This window comes from Aulonocara sp. 'chitande type north' Nkhata Bay, linkage group LG23, assembly GCF_057382095.1.
Source record: "Aulonocara sp. 'chitande type north' Nkhata Bay isolate Kocher_YH1m ecotype deep benthic linkage group LG23, A_spYH_male_GT1.1, whole genome shotgun sequence".
In the NCBI taxonomy this organism is placed as follows: Eukaryota; Metazoa; Chordata; class Actinopteri; order Cichliformes; family Cichlidae; genus Aulonocara; species Aulonocara sp. 'chitande type north' Nkhata Bay.
The window spans coordinates 50,361,245-50,388,545 of NC_141365.1; the positions used below are offsets into that span (position 1 = coordinate 50,361,245).

The 27,301-nt window shown below is 41.3% G+C and overlaps 3 protein-coding genes across 4 annotated transcripts; 1 reads left to right on the plus strand and 2 right to left on the minus strand.

Moving 5' to 3' along the window:
* Positions 1–2,885: 2,885 nt before the first annotated feature.
* Positions 2,886–7,684, minus strand: LOC147302944 (intermediate filament protein ON3-like). 2 transcript variants are annotated; one of them, XM_086283276.1, is made up of 9 exons: positions 6,853–7,684; positions 5,926–6,134; positions 5,761–5,821; positions 5,584–5,679; positions 5,274–5,438; positions 5,067–5,192; positions 4,745–4,965; positions 4,608–4,633; positions 2,886–3,915 (listed from the first exon to the last, which is right to left on the minus strand). In XM_086283276.1, exons 1-9 carry the CDS (start codon positions 7,009–7,011, stop codon positions 3,704–3,706), a joined length of 1,275 nt encoding a protein of 424 aa, XP_086139402.1. In that variant the 5' UTR covers positions 7,012–7,684; the 3' UTR covers positions 2,886–3,703. The 2 variants fall into 2 exon arrangements, with proteins under 2 accessions (XP_086139402.1, XP_086139401.1); XM_086283275.1 differs by having other exon boundaries at positions 3,819–3,961; positions 6,853–7,683.
* Positions 7,070–11,574, plus strand: LOC147302945 (keratin, type I cytoskeletal 18-like). Its single transcript, XM_086283274.1, has 8 exons — positions 7,070–7,754; positions 7,875–7,957; positions 8,074–8,230; positions 8,313–8,474; positions 8,557–8,682; positions 8,856–9,085; positions 9,638–9,672; positions 11,034–11,574. The coding sequence occupies exons 1-8, from the start codon at positions 7,371–7,373 to the stop codon at positions 11,399–11,401; spliced, it is 1,545 nt and encodes a 514-aa protein (XP_086139400.1). The 5' UTR covers positions 7,070–7,370; the 3' UTR covers positions 11,402–11,574.
* A 3,767-nt stretch (positions 11,575–15,341) lies between these two features.
* On the minus strand, positions 15,342–26,293 carry arpc2 (actin related protein 2/3 complex, subunit 2). The gene is made up of 10 exons (XM_086283048.1): positions 26,065–26,293; positions 24,289–24,323; positions 23,390–23,502; positions 19,045–19,090; positions 18,744–18,930; positions 18,492–18,585; positions 17,781–17,907; positions 17,586–17,686; positions 16,697–16,797; positions 15,342–15,653 (listed from the first exon to the last, which is right to left on the minus strand). The coding sequence occupies exons 1-10, from the start codon at positions 26,136–26,138 to the stop codon at positions 15,632–15,634; spliced, it is 900 nt and encodes a 299-aa protein (XP_086139174.1). The 5' UTR covers positions 26,139–26,293; the 3' UTR covers positions 15,342–15,631.
* Between the last annotated feature and the right edge of the window lie 1,008 nt (positions 26,294–27,301).

The window sequence follows — 27,301 nt, forward strand, 5'->3', positions numbered from 1 at the left end:
GGCTAACTTAAATCCCGTTGGCATGACTCAGAGGAGGATTTAAAATAGAGAATTATCACCATGTTGCAAGTCAAAGACCACCATCTCTTGTTGGTCTCAAGAAATTGCTGGCAACCTTGAAGCTAATTAGACACGACCACTTTGGTACAACTGCTAATGTCAGCTTACTAACACACTGATGTTTATCGAGTATGCTGTTTATTTGAATTGTATTACTGCAAACAGTGAGTGCCTGCAGAATATCACAGCTGGGTGTAAATCTTCTCTAACACAATCTAATTGCAGGTTTGTTGAAGTGTCCTTGTGTCAGATGTACATTTCATAGCTCGTTGTAATGCTCGCTCTGGACATCAAATTGTAGTTTTTTCCATCTGGCACCCCTCCCCCATAATATTTGCTACTTCCCTCACCAGTATTTATCTATGTACTGGTATGCAAGCTCAAGAGGGGAGATGGGTCCGTAATACAGAAACACACAGGGGAGAGACACGTGGTGAAAATAATAAGAAAAAAATCATTATTACATAAAAATCCACAAAACTACAACATTCTGGTTTCTGTTTTATGAGACAAATCATTGCAAGTAGTGAATCCTTTTAAAAAGGTGGCACGAGAAACATCTGCTGCCTCTAGATCCATCCAGGGGAAACGAGCTTTGTATTTGAGGCTTGATTAAACAGAACACGCGGTGCTTGATTCCCCAGTCAATCAGAATGGGGTTTTAAATGTCTGCAAACAGTATGCGGGTGGAAAAGAGACTCAAATCAAATTAAGTGGAAGGTTGAACTGAACTGACATTTGTAAAGCCAGAGTCGAGGGAAGGTGCCTTGCTAAGCCATGTTCCAATGGATATTCCAGTGGTTATGTAGACTGGAATATCATGTACATATGAATCAGAAAGACAGAGGAGAACCGGGAGGGGAAGGAGGGAACAGGGACTGCTGGGCTCCAGCTAATCTGCTAAAGACTCACTTTTATCTTAATCAGCTGGAGACCTGCTGATATATTCGTCTAACAAATGCACCGGGCTTTAAATGTGTCTAAATCAAGGGTGTCAAACATAAGGCCCGAGGGCCAGAATCAGAATTATCCTGGCAAAGACTTAAATCCAGCCCACTGGTCATCTTTGGAAAATGTAAACAAGGGCACACATTTTGGACTTTTACCTGTATGTTCAGTGTTTTTACAGCTTCTCCTGCTGATAAAGATCTCCTCCATAACCATTCATACTATACCAACGTTACAGATAAACAATAAAACCGAGGTTTCTATAATAGTAATATTTTTTATTCTGATTTATTAAACATGAATTACTCTTCTGTAATTGTAATTGCAGGAGCGCCTGGTTAGTACGCTACCAGAACCTTTTCTGTAAGTTTACACATCTATTTATGTGTACTGATAGATTGTTTTCATTAACTACAGCAGCATTTCTTTATCATGTAGAAAAACCAAGACCTCCTGTTAAAATTGCAATTCTTTTTCTGATATTAAATTAGATTAAATGTGTAGTTAAACATCTTTACACTGCAGAAAAGGGAGTTTTGCTGGTCTGGCCCACTAAAGTGGAAAGTAGGCTGTGTATGATGTAAGATGAGTTTGACATCTCTGGTCTGGAGATTTTATAAATATAATGTCAAACTATTAATAAGTAGTTTGATATTATAGTAAACAACACATTTGCTGAGACCCTTATAAATTTTCTGTCATTGAAGAATGAGAGGACCCAGGTGCAGACTGAGCCCAGCGATATGCAGTGGTGTGAAAAAGTGTTTGCTGCTTTTCTGATCTCCTATTTTTGTATATTTGTTAAACCTAAATGTTTCACATGATCAGACAAACTTACATATTAGACGAAGGTAACACGAGTAAAGGTAAAATGTACTTGACGGCAGAGCAGATGATCCCACAGCAGGGAAACAAAAACCAGGAAGCAAAACCGAAACACGAGACGACAAACCCGCAGTGTGAAACAGGAAGAAATGAAAAGATAATTGAAAAGTGAGGACTGAAGGCACTCTGATGCAGAAACTATAACAAGGACAGAAACGCAGAACAGAGAAGAGACACGAAATCACGAAATAAGGAAACTAGAAACCTGGAGTAGCAGAACAAAGACAACACAATGCCAGGGATGTGACATTATGTCTCATTAATGTGGCTCTGTGGGTCTGCTAATGCTCCAACGTGAATGTAGAGACCCTGTCGCAGCTTTCAAAAGATGTTTGTTCATAAGTTGGACATGATTCATTTTAAATAGCTCAGGCTGATGAATATCCACAGGAGTCAGAGGGCAAGGTGCCCCCCAAAAAAGGTAGTTGCCCCAGTGCCCCTACAGGATTGCCTGGTAGGCGTTACTGGTCACTTTTCTTCTGAACCGACTCATCAGGCAACAACTTTTTTCCACTGCTCCCAACGCCAATATTTATGTTCCCTAAACTGAAACCTTCTCATTGGCTTCACTGATAAGTGTTTTCTTAAGGCCGTACATTGCATGAAAATGTTCTTACATTCACTATTAAACCAAACTTTGAATTCTACTGTTGATTTCTTACAATTTGATTTAATCAAATCTCTGTCTCACAGATGATTCTTCACCATTATCCTTCCAGGTTTTATTACTGTGTTGAATAGCTGTTAGGCCAAACCGCAGATCAATTCATGTTTAAGCCACTCGCCTTTATCTACTACAAAACGCTGTCAAACCTAAAATGAGGACGTGGGCCCAGCTAGTAAACCACCTGTTGTCAGCTGAAACATGTGAATCACTGCACTGATAATAGATCATTCCTTGGTTAATTCCAGAATTTGGGTTGGATATATGTTTATATAATTTTGTGCCTTAGTAAGTATGAAATGAAGACAGCAGACACATTAATCATTTTTGCTTCATGAATTATTTTATTGCTATTGCGCTGCACACATTCACCCAAATGATAGATGTCACTTTGGCATAAGCTGAGGTAAGAAGTCCCACACACATAAGAAAAAACATCCCTTTGCAGCATTGTGTAAAGATGCACAGCTTACAGCACCACTGAAATATTCTGATTTGTTTTTGCATGAAAAGCCATTCCAAGCCCTGTTGTCACTCTATGAAGAAACGTATGCATATATCTCCTCTCCACTCCTTTAATTGCACCTTTAAACCTCCAAGTTCCTTATTTTGCTGCTGATGTCGCTGAGAAACCTTTGCAGTGTTTTTACAGAGAGCTGCCCGATTCCTATTTCGCTCACAAATGTTTAAGAGAAATAGAAAAAACCAAAACTACAATGGAGCACCACAAGCCTTTACGAATGCGAACAAAGAAAAGAAAACATTTCCAGAAACACTGCTTGACACGAACACATTCACGCACAATTTTTAGGCAAACGTTCAACCTGCCGGGAAGCTGCTGTTACTGCTCACTCTTCCAGAAAGCACACAAACTAAAAAAGATTATTATATATAAAAAACAAATTTAAAAAAATCTGGATATTTAATTTAAATAAATTTAACTTCGTTTGAATTAGTTTCACATTTTCATTCACATTGATTCACAGTTTGCGGATATCGGCCTGTGATGGATTGGACCAGCTCAGGCACACTTCTTCTGGCACCATGTCAGCTGGGACAGGCTTAAAGCCCCATCGGTGACTCTGACTGATTGAGCTGACATACTCTAACGCTGCAGACAGAGGCATGACAGACAGTCCCAGTCAATCAGTCAGTGTAATGGTAACTTTCAGACACAAGTTTGCCTTCTTCCACTTCCAACCGGATCAACAGGCGCTTCTTGGTGGCAGGGGACACTGGTGGGACAATAGTGGTGTCCGGGGCAATGGTGGGCGTGGTGACGGCGATATCCCGGACAGGGGTGGGTTCGGTGGCTTTCGGTTTGGCTGGCACGTATCGCGTCGGCGGCAGGTGAACGTCTGCGTGCAAGTAAGGACTTGGATTGGTTGGTTTGTTTTTAGAAATCTGAGCAAAAAAGAGGTTTGATTTTAGTAGGATGAAAAAAATTTATCAAGCATGAGAATGCTGATATGTGTGAAATGGATGTTACTGGTTTGGCTCGCTTTTGATTGATTTTTCAATTTAGATTGATCTTTTTTTATGTGTTAACGTTTTGCTTTATTTAACTCTCTCTGTTGGTTTCTACTGACATCACTGGTTTACTGGATGACCAAAATTGAGGCCTTTTTGGACACGTGAAATAGTCACATTGATCAGCAGTAATGCATTATTGGATGACAAAGCTTTGTTAGTGGTTTATTAGAAAGAAATGAATCACTTTATATTCAGTGGTTTTGAAGCTAGAGCTCAGATCCCACACTGGGGCTTGGAGGACAATATTCTGCAAGTGTCAGAACTCCGTTTTTGCAATTTTAGCACCAACAATATTCACACTAAAAAAAAAGGACGAATAAAATCATCACTCATATTTTCACTCAACTATTCCTGAGTAAAGAACACGATAAGGGATCCTGAGCCACAACTATTGGGAACCACTGTCTTTAGAAGATATAGATTTTTGATTTTATTAAAGGGAAATTTGTACAGAATTAGTAAAATAAAGAATAAAAATGTATACACTTATGTGTCAGTAGACAACAAAGGTTCTCACCTGATTGGCGCGTTAGGTAGCTCATTCTGGAGATAGAGCAGACACAGATATTAGTACAAGCACTACATTTAGATAATACGGTATTTTATTATTATTTTTTTCTCTTTGGTTTTTCGATGCTCCCTCTGCTTACATACCTCTGCTCCTCGCCCTCCAGCAGCTTGCGGTAGGTGTTGATCTCGATGTCCATGGCCAGCTTGATGTTCAGCAGCTCTTGGTGATCACGGATCAGTGAAGCCAAGTCCTGCCTGGCCCGCTTCAAACAATCTTCCAGCAGAGCGATATTTTCCCGGGCCTTGTTGAGATTTTCCTCACCCTCTTTTCTAGCATCATCCAGGTCATTCATGAGGGCCTCTTCCTGATGGGAAAACAGAGATAAGATAACATCAGCAGTGACTAGATGGACAACGTGCGTGCTGACTAAATACTGTCCAAATAATGTATCTAAGGGGAACCAACCTTCCTTCTGAGACTCTCCAGGTCTGCTGTAAGCCTCTGGATGAGACGCAGCAAGTCTGAAATCTCCCTCTTTATGTCACGCACTTCTTGCTCGCGCTCTCCTACAGTTTGGACCAGAGATTCCATCTAAAGTGGGAACAGGGAGGTCAAATACTCAAAACATCTGCGGTAAGACTGAATGTCATATAAGCAATCATAGAAAAATACTTTTCTCTGGTTCCACTGCTCAGCCTCTTCCCTGGTGCGGGTAGCCATGGTAGCATATTGATTCTCAACGGCCTTGATGAACTGGTCCATGTCCAGAGAACGTCTGGTGTTGTCCTGTAGGACCACTGTTTTGTTCTGGATGCGTGACTCCAGCTCCTTGATCTCCTGCAGGGGCAGACATGGAGACAGTGAGTTATTGTGGAGACAAAGAAAAAGACCCACACACCAAATTTATTAGACCACCTGTCATTTGTAATTACCAATACTGTTAATTCAGTGTCACTAAGTGGATTTTCATCACTTTCATTACCTCATCAAATGCGAGCCTGAGGAAGGCCATTGTTCTCATCAGGTCCTCAAGATCCACAGCCAGAGCTACTGCCTCCAAGTGGCCTTCGTCTACTTCCTGTAACACACACATTAAATATACATACATGTGCCTCCAGTGACGACACAGTGATGAATAAAACTTTAAAGCTCACAGTACCTTTTTAGACACAATAAAGTCGTTCTCAAGGTCACCTCTCTGGCGCAACTGGTCTTCATACCTGAAACCAATTCCAAATAAAAAGGTGAAAAACTGATGAAGTTACAAGTTTTATTGCAACAATCAACATGTTCAGTAAAATCAGCCGCCCTGTGATTTGCTGACCTTTCCTTGGTATTGTCCACCTCGTCCTGGATCTCCTGCAGCTCAGGCTGCAGTTTGTTCTGGTCGGATTTCAAGCTTTCAATCTGCTGCTCCAGCTCGTTCTCCAGCTGCTTCACAAGATACTCAACCTTCCCGTTGTAGTCCTCCTGCTCCCTGAGGATCTTCAGCTTTGTCTCAAGTCTTCTCTTCTCATTCTCCAGGTTTTTCACCTACAAGACACAGACAGACAACATGGGTAGGAATGCATCACAACAATGTGTCTCTGTGGAATCCTTAATCTCCATACTGCACATGATAATGGCGACTCACTGCTGACCTTAGACGTTGACGTTTTCTCATTTTTCCACAAGGTGGCATCCTACGTGCAGGCCTATCTCTGATTATGTGCATATGAAGAAAATGAACTGCAGATAGACTTGTTTTTTGTGGCCTCCGGTAACATAATTGGTTTGAGCCGACAGGAAACACTATTCATGGGCCATTTGCACTTTTTCAAATCGCAGTAAAAGCACTTAAAAAGAAAAATAATTATAAGTGAAAAATCCAAAAATTAATGATAATTAAAATGTAAAAAACAAAGCGCGCAGACGCAGACTTGTAACATTTAAATATAACAAAAAACATAATCCTCGAAGACGGAGACGGAGGACAAATAAACAGGATGTTTTTGTGTGTGCGCGTAATTTATTTATTCTGTCTCTGCTTATTCATCAGATTTGGATTTATTTACTTATTATTCAACTGTTGTTACCCAGTTAAGCATTTTTGGCATGTCATTATAAACCAAAAGGTTGCACTATGACAAATAAGAACAACAAGAAAGACAAAAACAACAACCCAATAACAACAACAACAACAACAACAACAATAACAATAATAATAATAATAATAATAATAATAATAATAATAATAATAATAATAATAAACCTTTTCAATGAGCGCGACGAACTTGTCATTGAGTCCAACCAATTCGTTCTTCTCCTTGGATTTTCCCGATGAATCGACTCTGTCGGTCGGGACGCTTCTGAGCGGCTTCTTGCTGCTGGGGGAGTAGGACTGGCTGCTGTAGTCTCTTGGTTTGGACATACTGAAGCTTGAAGCGAAGAGCTGGAGTGTGGCTGAACAGGTGAGGGGAGAAGGCGCCTGCAGCCCTGCAGATCACCTTCTTTATAGGTGGACAGGTACAACCCCTCACCTGCCCCAAACTCTGCGTGCGTCCAATCACGAGAGGACAAGTGCGATATTAAATGGAAAGGTCAACGTGAAATACTTGAATTTCGACTCTAAACCAGTCTGTCCAGGAGCACCGGGGCCAATGGCGTCTCTGGGGGGCGGATTCGTGCGAAAAAACAAGTATAAGAACTACCTGCATCCTCCATCAGGCGCCTTAGACGCTCGGTGTCAGTGTCTGCTCTCTCTCACTCTTTCATCCAGCAACGATCATCATGCCTTCAAACAGCGCTGCCAGCATGTTTGGTGGAGCCGGGGGAAGGGGTGCCAAGGCGTCCGTGTCGACCCTGGATGGGCTGCGCAAAGTGCTGGGCAACCAGACAGAAAAAGATTCGGCTCCCATCCATAAAGCTGCTGCCAAGCCCGTAGCCTCCCAGGCTCCGAGCGCCCCGGAAACTCTCGTCGCTCCCGGTGGCGACAAGGAGACACTGCGGACCCTGAACAATCGGCTGTCCGGCTACCTGAACAGAGTGAAGCAGCTTCAGGAGGAGAACAACGATCTGCAGAAAGAGATCGACGACATCCTGGCCAAGAGGAAAGTACCCGAGGGGCGTGATTGGGATGGAATCCTGAAACCCCTGGATAACCTCAAAAGGGAGGTGGGTCAGATTTCTTTCTTTCTTTCATTCTTGGAATTAACATGCAAATAAATTTCTGACTATACTTTCTTTAATGTAATCTTAAATTCTAACTATTAATGCATATCCTTATTTGATCAGATCAAAGACATCACAGATGACAATGCAAAGCTGCTGCTGCAGATTGATAACAACAGACTGGCAAATGAAGACTTCAAGAACAAGTGAGTGTGAATGCCGTCCAGGCAAGGGCTCAGAAAATAAACGACAAATTTGTAACAGCAACATAGCATTTGTAGCGTTTGTGAAGTTTGAAGCCAGGCTCCTTCTGTTGATGCAGGCTGGATGATGAGAATAAGACATGCAAAGAATTAGAAAAGGACCTGGAGGATCTGAAGAGGGCCAAAGATGATACCAAACTGAGCTGCGACCAGACGAGGGAAGAGATCAAAATGGTTAATGATGAGCTTGAGCGTCTCAAGAGGGAACACAAGAAAGTAAGGAGGAAAACCAGCATGTTAAAAGTCACACGCTCAGTGCTGTATTGTGTGAAACTTGTAACTTGTGTTTGTCTTGCAGGAGGTTGATTCTCTGCTTGAGAAGATCAAGGACTCAGATGTGACAGTGGAGATTAAGTCCCAGGACAACAACCTGAGTGACGTTGTCCAGAATGTCCGCAGACATTATGAGAAAGTGGCTGAGAAGAACCTGAAGGAGGCAGATGAATGGTACAAAGACAAGGTATGGAAGATTAAAGCTGGGAATGATGTGCTTCCTTGTCTCAGTTTCTCTCACTGTTTTCATCATATTATTTCTCCCCCAGTTTGAAACCATCAAGGTGGAAGAGGCCCAGAATACTGAGGCCTTGGAGTCTGGAAAGAATGAGCTCAAAGATCTCCAGAAACAGAAGCAAACTTTGGAAATTCAGATTCAGACCAAGAACAACAAGGTAAGCGCACAAGAGTGAATGCAAGACTGTTCAAATGCAGTACATTACAAAATCATGCAACACAATCTCAGTATCAGGACAAGATTGACGTTTGTCTTTGGTTGACACAGAAACAGAAAACATGAACAAAATATCAATATCGAGTATTCTTAAGGTTTGTTTTTCATTGGTAGCTGCGCACTGTGGAGCAAACCCTGAGAAACATCAAAATGGAGTATGGTCATCGCCTGGAGCCATCCAACAAGATCATTCATGGGCTGGAGCAGGACCTCGGAGACGTGAGGGAACAGGTGGAGCTGCAGCTAGACGCCAACAAAAACCTGCTGTCTGTCAAGCTGAAGCTGGAGAAGGAACTCGAACAGTACCAAGAACTTCTTTCTCGCTTATTTGATGATGTTGAAAAGTAAGGATGATGGCAGGTGCATCCTGTTTACTTTTAAACCTGTTGCGGGTATAAAACAGGTTTGCCAGCTGGCAGAACAGAGTGTCTGTTTAGTCATGTGGTGCTTTACCTCCATACATAATAAGTAAAACACAGCACTTTTACCCAAAGGACTGACATCTTATATGAAACCAGATCTTTAGATCTGCTGTCATTTGTTTAATTTAATTCAGTTAGTTATAGAAAATGAAAATAAATCTTTAATAAATTTGATTATTTGTTAAAAGCATTTCTGGCGAGGGCAGTTGGTAACAAAATAGCTATAAAATAAGTAGTTCAGAATGAAAACAGAGGCACTATTCTCTTTATATTTCCTGTATTGTTGCTTTAAGGTGAAACCACGTTGTGTTTTAATGTCTGTAATTTCCTGGTAAGGGCTTTTTTTAGCCTGCAAATCTTTACCTAATGTAGTTTTACGGTTCAACATTAAGGGAAAACACCATGTGAATGTTGGCACTGTGTGCTTATTTCCCACTTGGTGTGTTAGCTCTTTATGCTTTTCTTCCCTGACAGCGCAGAGTTTGCTTTAACGGATGCAATACCGCAAGGTAAGTTTGGGATCTGCCAAGAAAAAAAAAAGTTAAATCACAATGAACGTGTCTGTCACGCATCCACGTGCCGAGACCTGATCAGCAAGATTCATATCGCTAAACAAGACTTGGGTCAGTTACTGCCTATGATGCGTTCAGTTTGGTATGACTCCACTCCAACAGGAAACAAAGTAAAGATACCAGAATCTGACCCTTGTCTTCCCTTTAGGACTCTAAATGTGAACAAAAATAGGAAATTACAGAAAAATCTAAATGCTGAGTTAACAGTTTTGGGAAGTATGCTTACTGACTTTCTTGCCAAGAATTAGATGAGAAGGTAGTTACAAGTCTTACTTTAGTCCCTTAAGTATAACTAGCAGACAGTTAGCTTAACTTAGCTTAGCAAAAAGAAAATAATGAATCACCTACTTAGATACATTCATACATATACATACATATATATATACATATATGTGTGTGTGTGTATATATGTGTGTGTGTGTGTGTGTACAAATAGCTGTGTACTATGGAAGCTGATTTCTGCTACTATAAAAAAGTCCTCCACAAAATTTGGATTAATGTCCAGTTGGCCAATTCAAAATTTCAAGTTATTAATTTGAAATTTCAAGATACATAACTTCAAATTTTGAGGCATTATGTCAAAATGTTGAGATAGCTAACTTGAAATTTTGAGTCATCAAAATTTCAAAATGTGAATATTAAGTCAGATTTTTTTGAGATATTAACCAAAATTCTGAGTTGAATTGATTTTGTACCTGAAAATTTGAAATTTTAGTTATTTACTTGAAATTTCAACATACCTAATTTAAAATTTCAAGTTTAGTCAAAGTTTTGGGATGCATAACTCAAAGTTTGAGTAAAGTTGAAATTTGAAATTTTGAGTTATTTATTTTAAAAAAATTGAGACTCCTAATCTGAAAATTTGAATGGTCAAAATTTCAAAATACTGAACTTGAAATCACTGAGTCATTAAGTAAAACTTTGGAGATATTAACCAAAAGTCTTCACCTTTTTTCTTTTTTAGTAGCATAAAAAAGCTTCCATAGTGTCACCCACTGATACTTTTGGTGCCAACACTAACTAGCATTAGGCATCAGCAAGGAAGAAAATAAGCACATTTCCCAACATTTCTAAACTACCTCTTTAAAGCTAGCCGCATCACTAAAATGCACTAGACCATTGCAATAACACCATATTTTAACTCTACATCTTAATCCAATGAATAATTATTTTCAAAAGCTAATCAATCACCATTAAACCAAATATTTTTGATTCTCAGCAAACTCATAAACAGGTAACAGGAACTAACTGACTAAAGGCATATTTGTAACCTCTAAAATATGTCTTTTTGTTTACAGGGCAACAAACTAAAGAAGATGACGTTCCGGAACAGGGTGAAATAATAAAACAAGAAGTAGTTGCAAAACAAGAAAGCGCTCCCTCTAATCAATCAGCCCCCCCAGAAGCTCCTGAAGTGGAGGAGGAACCCCCCATCCAGGCTGACTCAAATGCTAGTAGCAGGGAAGAGGCTGCAGTCAGCAGCTCTGCTAAAAAGAAGAAATCTAAAAAGTCCAAGAAGTCCAAAACTAAGAAGGATTCCTCCTCCTCCTCTTCTTCCTCCTCTTCCTCCTCCTCCTCCTCTTCCTCCTCCTCCTCTTCTTCCTCCTCTGATTCCGAAAAGGAAGAAGAAAAGCCCGTAACTGAGGGTGAAGTGGTGACAGCTTGATCTTAAATGCTTTCTTTTTTTTCAGTTCGGTTATTTTCTTTTTCTGCTGTTCAGCAAATTAAAACTGCCTTCTGTACTGGTGCTGTCAAACCTGTAAAGTTACTCTGAGGTGCTGTTGTGGTTTATGTTCTCAGCTGTGCATGAAATAAAAAGATGTGGTTTTGAAAGACAAATGCTCAGCAGCGTCTTATTGATTTATTCTTTCATACATGAATTACTTGGCAGTTACTGCAGTGATAGTGCAGTCACTCAGAAAAAGAGGATCACAAATTGGCATAAGTTTGATCTTCACAGACTAAAGTTCATTTTTATTTCAAACATTTCAAACATGTGCCTTCACAATCATTACAAAATATCATTCCATTATTTGTTTGAAAAGGAGTAGGCAGAAGTATTTACTTATTTGTCCCTACCCCCTCAAGTTTTACCTCTCATTCATTTATTTATTTTTTTGTCTTAAATAAAAACTTTAGTCTTCACAGACAAAAGTTCATTTTTGGTGCCTTAAAACTCTTAATGTTCAGATATGCCCAGTCACTATAGCTTTAGCAACAAGAAACATCCTCAAATGTCTTTTAGAAAGTCCACCAATGCTTCAACCCAAAGCTTATACAGTTTGCCATAAGGTAGGACAGAAAAAGAGCAAAATATTCACATTTAAGAGCCATTTGCCATCAAATGTTTGCTTAACAAGTATCCCTCTATCTCATCTGTGAAATTAGATGAACAAATAGTAAAAACAGATGTGACAAAAATAGATGGTTGAAAGAAATTCATCAAAAACAGTGTTATGAATACAAATTCAAACAAACTCACTTATATGTGCATCTGTATCCGTTTTCATTTATTTACTATCATGTAAACTGATATTGTAAAAGAGCAGTCATTTAGTCTTTTTATTACCAAGAGCTTTGATACAATTTATGTTTAAGTTTGCATTTAAACATCATAATAAACCAAAAGTTTCATGAAAGGCAGAGATTTCTATGCTTTATTAAGTACACCTTGGAAGTACTGGGTTGGACCCCTTTCGTGTCTTCAGAACATCCTCAGTTATTCGTGGCACAGATTGAACAAGGTGCTGGAAAAAATCGTCAGAGATTCTGGTCCAGCATCTTACGGTTTGTCTGCTGCACGTCCATGATGTGAATTTCCTGTTCCACCGCATCCCAAAGATGTTTTCTTGGCTTTGAAGTGAAGTCATTATGTTGAAGAAAGCAGTTTGAGTTGACTGATGGAAGCAGTGATCAGGAGATGGGTGCACTGTGGTCATAAAGAATGGACAATATTTCTCAGGTAGGTCGTGGTGTTTAAAGGATGTTCAGTTGGAGCTAAGAGCTCAGAAGTGCAAAGGTACCAAGCACCATTATCCATCCCCAGCAGCTTGAATGGACCCAAGCTTTAATGTTGTTTACACCAACCTACTATTTGAAGGTTTGAAACTAAATCTAGACTTATCAGACCAGACATACTCCAGTTTTGGGGAGCCTGTGTAACTCATGTTTTTAGCTAACAGGAGTGGAACCCAGTGTGGTCTTCTGCTGCAGCCCACCCATTAGTTGTGATTTTCTCCACATCCAGAGATGCTTTTCTGCATACCTTGGTTGTAACAAGTGGTTATTTGAATTACTGCTGCCTTCATTTCAGCTCAAAGCAGTCTGGCTGTTCTCCTCTGGCAGCAACATTTTGCAGCTCACTGTGTTTATTTTCTGTTGTTCAGACCATCCTCTGTAAACTCCAGAGTTGGTTGTCTGGGAAAAATGTCAGTAGATTAGCAATTTCTAAAATACTCACCAACAAGTGGTTTGTATCATATCTATCTAATAGACTCCAGTTTGTGCATGTAAATGGAGAGTCCTCTTCACACACTGAGGTTAATCATGGAGTTCCACAGGGTTCAGTGCTAGGACCAATTCTGTTTACACTATACATGCTTCCCTTAGGCAGTATCATTAGAAGACATAGCATACATTTACACTGCTATGCAGATGACACCCAGCTCTATCTGTCCATGAACACACACCAATGAGTTAAGCTGCAGGAATGTCTTAAAGACATAAAGACCTGGATGGCCGCTAACTTTCTGCTTCTTCATTCAGATAAAACTGAGGTTATTGTACTCGGCCCTGAAAATCTTAGAAATATGGTATCTAACCAGATTCTTACTCTGGATGGCATTACCTTGGCCTCCAGTAACGCTGTGAGGAACCTTGGAGTCATTTTTGACCAGGACATGTCCTTCAACGCACATATTAAACAAATATGTAAGACTGCTTTCTTCCATTTGCGCAACATTTCTAAAATTAGAAATATCCTGTCTCAGAGTGACGCTGAAGAACTAGTTCATGCATTTATTACGTCCAGGCTGGACGACTGTAATTCATTATTATCAGGATGTCCAAAAAACTCCCTGAAAAGCCTTCAGCTAATCCAAAATGCTGCAGCAAGAGTCCTGACAGGGACTAGAAAGAGAGAGCAGATTTCTCCTGTTTTGGCTTCCCTTCATTGGCTTCCTGTTAAATCCAGAAGTGAATTCAAAATCCTGCTCCTCACATACAAGGTCTTCAATAATCAGGCCCCATCTTATCTTAATGACCTTGTAGTACCATATCACCCTATTAGAGCACTTGGCTCTCGCTCTGCAGGCCTACTTGTTGTTCCTAGAGTATTTAAAAGTAGAATGGGAGGCAGAGCCTTCAGTTTTCAGGCCCCTCTTCTGTGGAACCAGCTTCCAGTTTGGATTCAGGAGACAGACACTATCTCTACTTTTAAGATTAGGCTTAAAACTTTCCTTTTTGCTAAAGCATATAGTTAGGGCTGGACCAGGTGACCCTGAATCCTCCCTTAGTTATGCTGCAATAGACGTAGGCTGCCGGGGGATTCCCATGATGCATTGAGTTTTTCCTTTCCAGTCACCTTTCTCACTCACTATGTATTAACAGACCTCTCTCTGTTATTAATCTCTGTCTCTCTTCCACAGCATGTCTTTATCCTGTCTTCCTTCTCTCACCCCAACCGGTCGCAGCAGATGGCCCCGCCCCTCCCTGAGCCTGGTTCTGCCGGAGGTTTCTTCCTGTTAAAAGGGAGTTTTTCCTTCCCACTGTCACCAAAGTGCTGCTCATAGGGGGTCATATGATTGTTGGGTTTTTCTCTGTATCTATGAAGCGCCTTGAGGCGACTTTTGTTGTGATTTGGCGCTATATAAATAAAATTGAATTGAATTGAACAACAATCCCACATTCAAAGTCACCTTAGTCGCCTTTGTTCCCGATTTCTCCAGGACCAGGTAATCCTTGAAAACTGAAGAACCTCAACTAAATAAACACACAACAAACCCATCCATCAATCTCCTTCTGCTTATCTGGGGCTGGGTTGCAGGGTAGCAGCCTAAGCAGAGAAGCCCAGACCTCCCTCTCCCTGGCCACCTCCTCCAGCTTATCCAGGGGAACACCAAGGAGTTCCCAGGCCAACCGAGCGATACAACCTCTCCGGCGTGTCCTGAGTCTTCCCTGGGACATCCTCCTGGTGGGACATGCCTGGAACACCTCACCCAGGAGGCGCCCAAGAGGCATCCTCGTCAGATGCCTGAACCACCTCAACTGGCTCCACACAACAAACTTCCTTTTAGTTGTGTGTCCCCAAACACACTGCAAAAGAGTTCAGTTTTTTCACTCTTGGCTATCCTCTATCAGGACAGTAAGCAAACAGTTCACTTGATAAAATTTTATCAAGTGAAAAAAAGTGAACAAAAAGATGCTTTTTTTAAAGCGTGATTTATTTCTCTTTTTTTCATGACAACGGTACAGAAGACATGAAAGTACAGAGGGGACTGAAATCATCCATCATGACTGTGAGGGCAAGCAAGAGTACCAAATGGAGTAAAAGATATCGTATCAAAAATTTCAGTTTTATCATATATATATTTATATAGGACTAATAATTCTTCTTTTCTTTTTAACTATGCAAAGCAAGGAATGCCCTTTTTCCATTTATTGTGAGGGTTTCCTCAGGTACGGACAGCATTATTATTCAACCAAATAAGAATAAAAAAAAACAAACAAAAACAAAACAAAAGTCTGGACATGAGAGGCTGGGAGGGCGGGCGGGGAATTAGAGGCTTCCTGAAGTCCGGTCCGATGTGGCGTTAAGTCTCATTGTGGCGCGTCTGGGCATGCCCACAGGAGGTGGGGGGGCGGGGGTGGATTGTACTTTTTCAGGTTAGGGTCGGCCTCAGCGGGAGAAGGTCTTTCCACTGAAAACGTAAAGACAAAACAGTTTTTTGTCAGATGAGAACATGAACATCGGTCACATGTTATGATAAAAATGAAGACAGAACCAGTGAACAGTGAGCGAGCCCGACTCTCTCCTGCCCTGGTAGGTACCTTAAAAAACAAGCTAAACACAACATTTCCCCTTATTTGTGTCACACGTGCTGACTGCTGCCTCCAGCTTTGGATGTAAACAAGTTTCCAAGAAACGGAGTCAAGTTAAAAAAAAACAGTTCAACAAAAAGGACTGCACGTTGTAATCCTCAGCAATTTAAAAAAAGGGACATATTTACAGGTTGTTGTTGGTGCATTTCCTGTTTGTATCGTGTTTTGGCAGGCCCTCTGAGAGCTACTGAAAGATTCCATTCATCTTTGTGCATACCTGAACATCAAAAACGATAGTGCTACACAAGTAACCCTATCATCACATCTAATCTGCCAATCATATAAGGGAATCTGTCGCATGCTTTCGTGTCATTGCGTGACATTAAAGGTGACTGACACTTGGATTTCAGTTTTGTGTTCACATCAACATTTTTTCCCCGTCAGTCGTCAACCTGAGATTCAACAGAAATGTTTATCAACTAACTGCCGAAGCAGCGAGTGGCACTCGTCCAGTCTTCCAATCGAATCGTTCCTATTTCGGTTACACATTAGCCTCGGTGCAAAGCCTCTCTGAGCTCACGCTGTATGTATGCGCACCTTTCAAACAGCAGAAAACTATGCAGGCAAACATGCTGCACACCTCAAAAACACACAGACTGAAAGATGAAAAAGGCGCTTTTATCTGGTAAAAACAGGAGTGCCGAGATAGTATCCCCAGCCTGAATCCGCCGCTTGTTTTGCCTTTTTTATAAGTTATCACGAACAAAGATGCTTCTGATTCCCGAACACATCCTTGTGCAAGATCTGAAATGCGCTAAAGCTGAAGATGAAGCCTTAAAGTGCAGGTGAGGTTGTGTTAAGTCAAATATAATCAGTTGAACTCCGTTTGACAGAAACAGGGAGGAGAGCAGAGGCTACTTACGAGATGGTCTTCATCTCCTTCTTCTCTGCGTCGGGTCGAGCGCGGTTCAGCACCTTGAGGAAGTCTGACGTCTTGGCTCTCATACGTGTGTGAATGTAGGCCTGCGGAAGAGACGGGACATGTGATTCAATGCCAATCGCAACCTTATGATGTTAAGTGTTTAGTCTCCAGTGTTGGCACATTTCCCCTGGTCGCAAGGCTGCAGGGCAGAGGAGGGGGATGCATGCTTTGCTCTGTGCTAATCGCTCGAGCGAAACTGCTCATGCTCGGAAAAAACAGCGGTTGTTTGTTTTCTAAGTTTACATCATCGCATTTCTAACATTTAAGCCTATAAATACATCTGCCTCGTCAGCTCACTGTCTGAGACAAAGACAACCAACGTCCACATCTCTGAAATGTCAGTCATACAAAACATGCACTGATTAGGGGTTACAGGAAGCACGTTCGAGCAATCGTGCTTAAGCAAGTCTTGTTTCGTGGGTCGTCGCATCTACACAAACGCCCTCTTGGGGGTAGTCAGACGAGATCTCACCGACAGCGGGACTTTGTATTGTAGAGAAAGAAAAAGAGAGAAAAACCGCACTATCGCGGTGGAGGATTGTTTGTGGTTTTTAGCTTTCAGCTTTGGCAGGTGTGTTTACTGACTTGAGTTCACCTGTCAGGGCCCTTCAAACACAACCAAACAGCTCAGAAATAACACTGCAACGAACAAAACAAGCATTTATTACTTGGGACAAAGATCGGGCTGGATCAAGGATTAAAGCAAAGAAAGTAAAAAAAACAAAAGAAAACAACAACTTTTGTTGTGTAAAATTATTTGAAACCCGGAAAACTGCCAAGTAAATAAAACCATCAAGTGTAGAGGAGTGACTGGCTGAGGTGAATTCACCTTGGAGCACTTTATGTGGTAGTGCAGGTAGTCCCTGAAGGTGTGGATGAGGTTGATGGTGTTGTCTCTGGCATTGGCATTGGTGTGACGCGGAAACAGGACTGAAAACACAAAGCAACAAATTAAAACCACTGCGTTAGCTGTGAAGTGACCAGCAAATGCGAGTCTTTGTTAAACTAAAAACAAAGCACCGACCGAAAGTGATGTATCCGATGTTGTCCCCGACGGCGGCGTCTGTGTCCTTCAGCTCCAGAGGAGGCTCCCTGTGGCTGAAGAGCACCTGGGGAGCTGTGTGGCTGGCTCTCCGACCCTCTTTGAACTCCTACACACAGGAAAAATATGTTTGCAGCACTTTTTTAAAGCTTCTTTAATTATCAAAATGAAAAAAGAAAAAGAGAGAGGGCAATACAGTTGGAGTCAGTGGTCGGAATGACAGGAATTACAGGAATATGTTACATGAAAGCGCTCCACTCTGGTCCAGTAGGAGGCGGTAATGCAAATTAAAGCCCCGTTTCCATTAGAACCTACTCGGATCGACTCGGCACAGTTCGCTACTGTTTTCAGGGTTTTCCATTCACTTGGAACCAGGTACTTTTAAAATATCTGCTCTGCAGAGGTTCCAAACAGGTACTAAAATGTGTCATCATCAGACCTCATGCCACTGATTGGCTGGTCAAAATTAAAACCGCCTTTTTTGAAACTCAGCAACAGAGGAAATGGGTATAAAAAAATAACGCAGTGATCCCTCAAGTCTGATAAATAGCCACAGACCAATCATAGAAGCACGTATATTCTTCCCTCGACGTCCATCCAAGTCGAGTCGTGGCGAGTCGATCCGAGTAGGTACGAATGGAAAAGGAGCTAAGCAAAGACAGTAGAAATCAGTAAATGTGGCCTCACACACACCTGCATGAAGACTTTGCCGATGATGACGTCGTCGTCGTCTTTGAACACTGTGCTGAACACCACCGTCACTCTGTCTTTCTTGGCCTCCAAATACCTGCAGCGACCACAAGTTATGTTGGCTTCCAGAGAAATGACAGGAACGAGGTCCGAAATACATCAATTTATTTTTGATATACTTTAAGACCTGTGCTGAAATGGCTAACAAATGTCTTTAACTCTTGCTTTCCTAAATGTTTCTCATGACACACTCACATGGACTCGTCCTCTCTGTAGTGGACCACGGCCCTCTTCTCGCCCTCTTTGCCTTCCTCCTGGAACTTGAAATATTTCTCAAACACTGAGGCAAAGCAGTTCCTCTTGAGCATGCCGGCCTGGTGGACAACCTCATCTTTGTTGGCTGGTAGAACGTCCAGGTCGTAGAGGACGGACACGTTGTAGCCTGTAATATAATACATGTAGAGCTTTTATTTTTACAGTCGAGGAAAAAAAAATAGCATCAAGGCTCAGCTGATTTCTGAAACTTGCAGAAAAAAAGAGCTCAAAAAGACCTTACCCGCCTCTGGTGAAACCAGGAAGTTCCCATAGAGCCTCTTGAGCAACTGGAATTAAAAATATGAACTTTATTTGTAACACACATCCGTATTGTGGTTTTTCAAGAGCTGCACTGCACAGAACAAATGTAGCACAACAGCAAAAGACAGATTACTCAATGGGCCTAAAAAAAAAACAAAACACTGAATAATTACTCTGCTAATTGAAGAGTCTTGTTAGAGGCCCGACTCCAAAGGTGTGGCTTTAATAGCACAGAGGAGAAAAATTAAAAGTTGGAGGCTTTCTTTTAACCACTTTCAAAACAGATCTTTCATTTTCTTGGAAATCTTAGTAGTTTTCACATGTGGTGGGAATCCTGTGAGATCTAAGAGGACCTCTTCCAGCTCCATATTTTTAGACTTGATATCTAAGGTAGCTTTGCAAAAACAAAAAGAAACAAGAAGAAGAACTTTATTGGGATTTTGCAAAAACATGGCCTCTAACCATGTGGTGTGAACCTGTCCATCATTTTGGACGTTTGACAACCGTGGTGACAATGTAGGATCAAGTGAATAAGGTCCTGGTCACCCAGGCCTAGAGACTGGTCTGCAACCATCTGGCAACTACCCGCATAGTATTCTCTAACTGGTTTTAAGTGGTTTCTAGAAGTTGACGGGAGTTGGTGGGGAAAATAACTTTTAAAGACCCAATCAGGCAGGACTTCATGCTGGTCAATGATGCCTTGGCAACCGCCTGTCAATAGAAACGCTCAGTTCTTGACCGGTTAGCAAAAAACCTTCTTGTGACTGTCTTTGTCAGCTAGCGTACCGCTGTGGTCTGTATTTAAAGGGAAGTGATGGACTTTGAGCTGTAGTGATACTGTGAGCAGTGTGACGCTAACAGGAAATGGGAAAGGTCAACTTTCAGACTAAAAGTTGCACCTTCTGAAACATGTTGGCTGCAGTGCTGCAGCATAACTTTTACTTTAAAAAACAATGTTCTGTATTTCTAATTAGATTCAAGCTGTATCTTATCCACATCCTTTTCAATCTGAACTACCGCTGGGCCTGCAGTTAACAGATATTTGCAGACAAACATCAAAAACTACAGGCAACCAAAGCAATCGCTACATTTTTGATCCAGCGACAACAAGCAGCTTTAAAGAATCACTGCCAACCAGTGGGAGAACACACATTTTTCCCTAACAACTGGTGGCTCCATCACATAGAATATGGCATGTGCTAATGACGTCACATGAGAAACCTCAATATTAATATCTAAGAACGCAACATAAATTCATTAATAGATTTATGAACTCTAATATAAATGAAAGAGTACTTTTGGCAGCTTCCTCATGTCCCAAGACTTCTCACCACAGTGGACGCATCTACATACTGATATCAGGACTCGAGACGAGTATCAGAAGGAAACTAGCTTTTGACACAGGAGCCTGGGTTTGTGTCTCAATCCAAAGGAGAAAAATGGCCACTGAAGCTTTACGATTACTGCCGTAGAGTCAACGCTTGGATTGGTGTTTGGATGTTAAAATGTGATATAGCCACTTTTACTGACATCATACAGAGCTGAGAGTAGAAAACAAATGTTTGTAATAGTTTCTACCTCCTGGGAATTACTCATACATACACTGACTTGTTGAACATCCGGAATTTCATGTGTATAAGAGATAAGAGCGTGAGAGGTCCGTTTTAAGTATGTGGTTTACAACAGAGCAGAGAGGTGGCTAAACAAACTTGCCGCTCAATGAAAGACTTGTACTGTGACAGGAAGGAGGTGTGTGTGTTTCAAGGAGGTAATGAAAGGTCGGAGGCTCCTCTGTAATAGATGCCTGTCATTCAGGAATGAACAGAGCAATATGCAAATCAGACCAACGGCAAGAATCTAACACAAAAACGTCGCAGTCTCCTCACAGGGGTCTGTTCTTTCTTCCTTGTACTTGCTCCCTTTAGGTCAAATTACTCGACATACCAACATCACATTTGATTTTGCTGCTATGTAGATGGTTTACAACTGTATTTACCCATGAAACAGCTATTCCATAAGAGGGCTAAGTTTCACATTGTTTGGTCCTCTAACAGAGCGGCTGATGGGTAACCTGGGCTTTTGAACTCCTTTTATTAAAACGCAGGTTAAGAACTTTAAGATAATCTTTGATAAATCAACGCAGCCAAGTCAAGAGAGCAGTTTGTTCCAAACTTTTTTGTGGTTATGCATGCCTTGTGTTCCACCCACAGACTGGACTGCTGTTTTGCGCTGCATACTGGAGTTGCTCAATCATATGCTGCGGCCAGATTACTGACTGGGACAAAACAAAACGTTTGCAGCCTGTGCTTGACAGAATCCAGAGTAAAGTGACACTGTTGGAGTTTAAAGCCTTAAATTATCTTGATAAGCTTCCTGATCACTTTTCACTATTAAGCAGTTGAAGCTTATTTCAAAGGGGGCTCGTGCCTTTGCTGTTATCACACCCAAACCCTGGGATCTCCTCACAAGTAATCTCAGACAAGCATCAACTGTGTCTTTAAATCTCAGCTGACGTTCTGCCAAGCTTTAGGAAACTGCAGTTTTCTGAAACTGTCATTGTGTTAATTCATGCAAACACTGAATGTGTGTAGCGCCTATTTAGTTTTTAGTGTGTGTGAGAATGAGCAAGTGGCTTAAAAAACAGCCCCTGCGCCGCTCATCCAAAAACTGTTTTCCAAACTGACTCGTCACAGGAAGAATAAAACGAATGTGCCACTATTCACACCGCTATTCCCAGCTTCAGGGAACGAGGAGGGGCGAAGCCAAGCCTTTCATACACAGTGGCTGCTGCTCGCAGTCAGCACTTCCTCGCCTGGGGTGAGTCACACACACACACTTCCTGTTTCTACTGAAAGCCTCAGCGGCTGCTTTCTTCCTTACATGGCAACAGAGCACTTGTGTAGGTTTGTGTGTGTTTGTGTGTGTGGAGGGAAATAATGACCTCATTCTACTTTTATTTTATATCTCAGATCGACTCACCATCATCAGGAATCAAATTCAGTAGCAGCCTTGCCTGAACCCATGGCTCTTTTTACAGTTTCACTTGCACTCGGGTTTATTATCACTGAAATCAAAGTGTGCAATGAAAGACACTTGCACGCACTGTCCCAGATTAACTCTCATGTACCAATCAGGGATCTGGTAGAAGAAAACTGAACAAAGCTAAGCATATTTCAATCAGATGCCACAAAAAACCAACCCAAAACCTCACGTTTGTTTTAGTGCTTTTCATTAAAATAATCATATATCGTGCTGAAGAACAAAGCAAAACTAAAGGTCCTTTATGTTCAAGCCTGGATGAACCTCGGGCACTTTTAGTGCGCTCAAGGATGAAACACCAACACAAAAAAATGCAAAACAAAGCAGCAGGTGCCTTGACCACCCGGATTTACCCCCTTTAAAAGGAAACCAAAACATATTTTGCTTGGTTGTGCAGTTTTCTCCCTTAATCTGCCTTTGATCAGCTTCTATTCACTGCTTAGAATAACAGAGCATAAATGGACCAATGCACAGCACTGAATAATGCTGCATGTGTGTATCAAACGCCAGCACAGACATAAAAGGACACAGGCCTCTGAGTGACACCGAAGCGTGGTACAGACAGCAGCCAGCAGTGTGGTGGACGTTTATACCAGATTCTACCCACGTTTGCAGCTCGACATGCAGGGCTGGTTTATTGTGACACCACAGCATGTTAGAAGAAGTTTAAAGTCACATTAAAACAATATCACAATAATTGACTCATATTAAGCATAGCCGTAAAAAGGCGACTGAATGGAAAGAAGGTAACCCCCTTGTGACTGTACTTAAGCCTCGGTTCACAACTGCTTTTTCCTACTCTTGTGCCGAGCTGACATCATCGTGGATCGCCTTATATGGTCATCATAGCCACAGCCAAAGTCGAGTTTATAAGAAGTAGGTTCTGTTTGTAAAAACCCACATGAGGGACAGCTAAGCAGAAAAAAGGGGCTTTTAGAGAGCGTGGCTTAAAGAGACAGGACCTACAGTGTGTGGGTTCAGATAAAGGGTGAACTGAGGAGCTGCAGAAAGGACAGCTATAAGATGACCAATCATACAAAGCAGCTTTAGTCCCTGATTTAAACTATAGATGTGATAATAATAACTCTTTTAAGGTTATCCTTAATTGCACTTTCTGTATAACGAGAATGTTCTTGTGTTGTAGAGGATGTGAAACCAGCTATAATCAAGACTCTGCAAAGGCCTCTGTGTCATACATGCTAAATAAAAAAATCATCTGATTCTTTGTATTCAGGTTTTGAGAAACATTTTCCAGCCTCTCGCTCTCTTTTGTGTGTGTGTTTTACCTCGTCAGCTCCATGATCCTGCAGCTCCTTGTAGAACTTCAGAGAGATGCTGATCATCACTTTGGTCTTGTCCCCATTGGGGTTGGAGATGTGGTACAAGACGCCATCGAAGTCTGCAGCACACAGGCACAGAGTTAATACCAGCGGGGGAGAAATGCTCAACTTTAAATGAATTATAAAACCCATTTAAAAACAACTCGTGTTGACCAAAGTGCTGTACAAACATAAAACAGAAGACAAGGGAATGGATAAGAAATAAGTAAAATACATGTTAGTAGGCGCTAAACACATTCAGTCACAGCTGAAACAGGCACAGGAGACACGGTGAGCAACTCAGGAAAGACTCCAATGAACGCCTCGATCTTTTCATTCCTCACTTAGACAGACGAGACGTCTTAGTAATCTCAGTCCATGTTTTCAGATTCAACACTGATTACAGGAACATGTGCAATAAGCTGGCTGCATAATAGGAAACTGAAGACAACACCACCATCAGCACCACCCTTTAAATTTTGAAATAGGCGTGCACAAAAATGTGATTGTGTCTGATCAAATCCAAACATTACATTACAACCTTCTTCACAGCGGGTTACACAAAATACTGCACGACACAACACACACAGAAATCTATAAGCCATAATATGAACTACATTAAAGTCATTTAAAGAAATGTCATGCGACCCATCCAACACTGGCTCATATGATTTGGTTTCATTTAATTTGGAGAACAGCAAAAAGTTCCTTCCTTATCCAGACAGCAAAAAGGGCACACTGGTGATGACGACTCAACTCGGCTGAGAGAGCCACGTTATCGAAACTGTGTGTTAAAATCTAAACACGGATATTCAAATATAGTACAAACGGGGCAAAAATAGCACGCTGCTGCACGAGACACTCACCCGCAAACGTCACATCGACGGCCTCTGGTTTGGTTCTGTGAGGAGAAAAAGAAACAACATGAGGAGACCAGTTTGTTAAGCCCACAAAGCTGGAGTTCAATTTACCATCTTAAATAGCATCAAAACAAACAAAGAAACAATGAAGGTAGTGAGGAGGTTTAAGTAGACTTGATGGTTAAAAAGGGAACAAAAAGGGTCATCGCAGCATTCAAAGCCACACACTGCAAACAAGCTAGCTAGCTATTGCTTTGTTTCCCGTTTGTTATAATTACTGCCACTAGATTCTTTATATTTGTATGATGAAAGATGATTAGAGCCCATCCAATGTAGGTTTTTAAGAATGATACTAATACCGATGTTTGGTGATTTAAAAAAAAAACCCGCAATAACATGGTTGAATTTGCAGACATTATTCTGCAAAAGGAGAAACAAAAAGAACTGCTAGTAGCAGTTGCAGCTGACCAAACTAAATCACTTCCTCTGATAAAACCATAAAAGCTCAACAGTATCTCTAGCTTTACAGCACGTGTAGAGTAGCTTAGTCAAGGGTGTTTTCACGGTAAGCTGGTTACCAGTTTGTGAAATACATGGATGGGGAGTTAATCAGAACTGACCCTCATTATTTCTTCTACATTATAATCTGAACAGGACCTGTTAGTTGCTGTTCAAGTTACAGTACTGTGCAATACTGGTATTACTCCAGCTGCCAGTCAAGGACTGGGACACAAATTAATTGCAAGATGAAGCCGTGCGCTTGCTAAAATGCAAAACATTTAAATGTTTTATGTAATGACGTCATGATGGAGTCACAGCTTTAATGAATCATCCCGACACGACAGCTTAAAAAACAAACAAAAAACAAACAAACAAACAATATAAGCAATGCCTGGGGAATGCACAGTAGCAAATCAACAGTGTAAAGGTGGATGCTGCAGCGACTTGTCCACACGCTCATGCTCTGAGGAACTGCAGCTGCTGGCTGTGCAGAGCAGACTTGACTCAGCCTGACTACAGGAATGCGGAAGCAGGAGAAAAAGCGAGAGAGATGGGCGATGGTTGGCTATCATTTAGCCACTAAAAGCTTTATGTACTGCCGCGGAAGGCAAATAAATGGTCTTTATTAAGTGAAAACACCGCGGGCATATAATCTGATCTGCCGTGGTGGAGTGACACCGGAAATGAGAAGATAGTTTGCCTTGACAAACCTATTGTGTCCGAAAAAAAGAAATAAAGTCCTCACTTCATATAAAAATATATACTATATTTATAAAAATAGTTTTTATAGGTGGTTTGTGATTTTACATATGATGTTATCAACCAGTGTGGAATAGCTTAATCATTTTTTAAAAAAAGCTTATAAATTAGCTTTATTCCCGCTAGCTCCCTTAAGGCTATGTAACCTTTTAAAAATATTTGCTTCGTATTTATTGGCAGCGCAGTGTAAATATAACCTAAGTATCTATTGTGTGCTTTGTTGTTTTATCTCCAAGGTATGTGGGAGAACCGCCAGGGGAGATAAAATTCAATGGGGTTACAATTTTTGGCACAACACCGCCCGTGCAGACACACCCCGGCTCGTCGAGGCAGAGCAACAAGCTAACTCTATGTGTATTTCTGCACTTTAAAAAAAATCAATACTCTTTAGACCACATAGCTTAACTTTGTTGAACCTGCTGTACCCGATCTCCCCCGTTTCTTTAAATGAAGCCATCACCTTCTGTAAGAAGCTAAAGGGGAAGCTAGCGGTGCTAGCCAGGTGTAGCGATTATTTCTCACCCGTTGGATGCGCCGTCGAACTTGAGCGTCAGCGTCTCCTCGATAATGCGGTTATTAATTTCTAACAGGATCATCGCAGCGGACGCCGGTGTCGAGGAAAAGGGGGGATAAGCGGTGTTGTTTGGTGGGGTTCACCTCTTTGTGTCAAATTCTGCAAATTTTTTCCTGCCCTGACAGAACCGACCGCTTCCGTCGAGGCTACTTCCGCCCGCAACTTCCGCGTATTTTACTCGCAGGGCCCAAATAAGACTGGGGCGTCTAAAATAATGCCTGTAATAAATTCGTAATGACAGTACTGCGGCGGGTTCATAAGAAAGAAACAGGTGTCCGCGACTTAATAAGTGTAAATGGTACATCAATCACAATTTTAGGGCCACACAACTGCACTAATCAGGAAATACTTGTTCATACTTGTTATTTAAAAAAGGCTATTTATTTATTTAGAACAGACTGCTGTAAGAGAGAAAAGGAAGGTTTTCATGACGATAGTGAGACCTGCTGTGGTGCATGGTTTGAAGGTGTAACTTACAAAAAGACAGATATAGTTTGGAGACAAAGTTAGAGAGGCAAGACTGAGCTGGTTTGGATGTGTGCAGAGGAGGATGGTGGATATATTGGACAACGCAAAATGAATATGAGCTGGCAGGCAGAAGGAGAAGAGGAAACCACATAGATGGTTCATGGATGCTGTTGAGGAGGACAGTGGAGGATGCTGGGATAGGGTGAGGTGAGGCAGATGATCCACTGCGGCGACCTCTAAGGAATCAGCTAAAAGAAGTCGAAAAAAGAAAAGAAAACAAATAGACTACATTACTCTAAAGACTTATTTAAATAGGGAAACCTGATGTGAAAATTAAGTAACCTGAGATTAATTGAGTGTGGGGAAAGCACACAAATTACTTAGAAAAGGCCCTATACTCAGCAAGGCAATAATGCTTCTAAGTTGAATATGAATAATGTTTCTCAAAACACACGCACATATTATGTTACATGACCAGTCTGATAACCATTTACAAGCTTAGTTGGAAAAGGAAAAGAAGGTGTGGTTTCTTAAAAAGTCTGAAAACAAAGTGAGCCATTGTTTTCTGGTTTAGAGAAGCTGTGACTTCTCCATCCAACTACAAATGAAACATGCAGTATTGCACGTCTTGCGCCGCCCCTCATTTCTTTAAATTTTGTTAGGCAAATGTGAAACATGTGCAGCAGTCTTTTTTTTTAACATGCACACATAGATAAA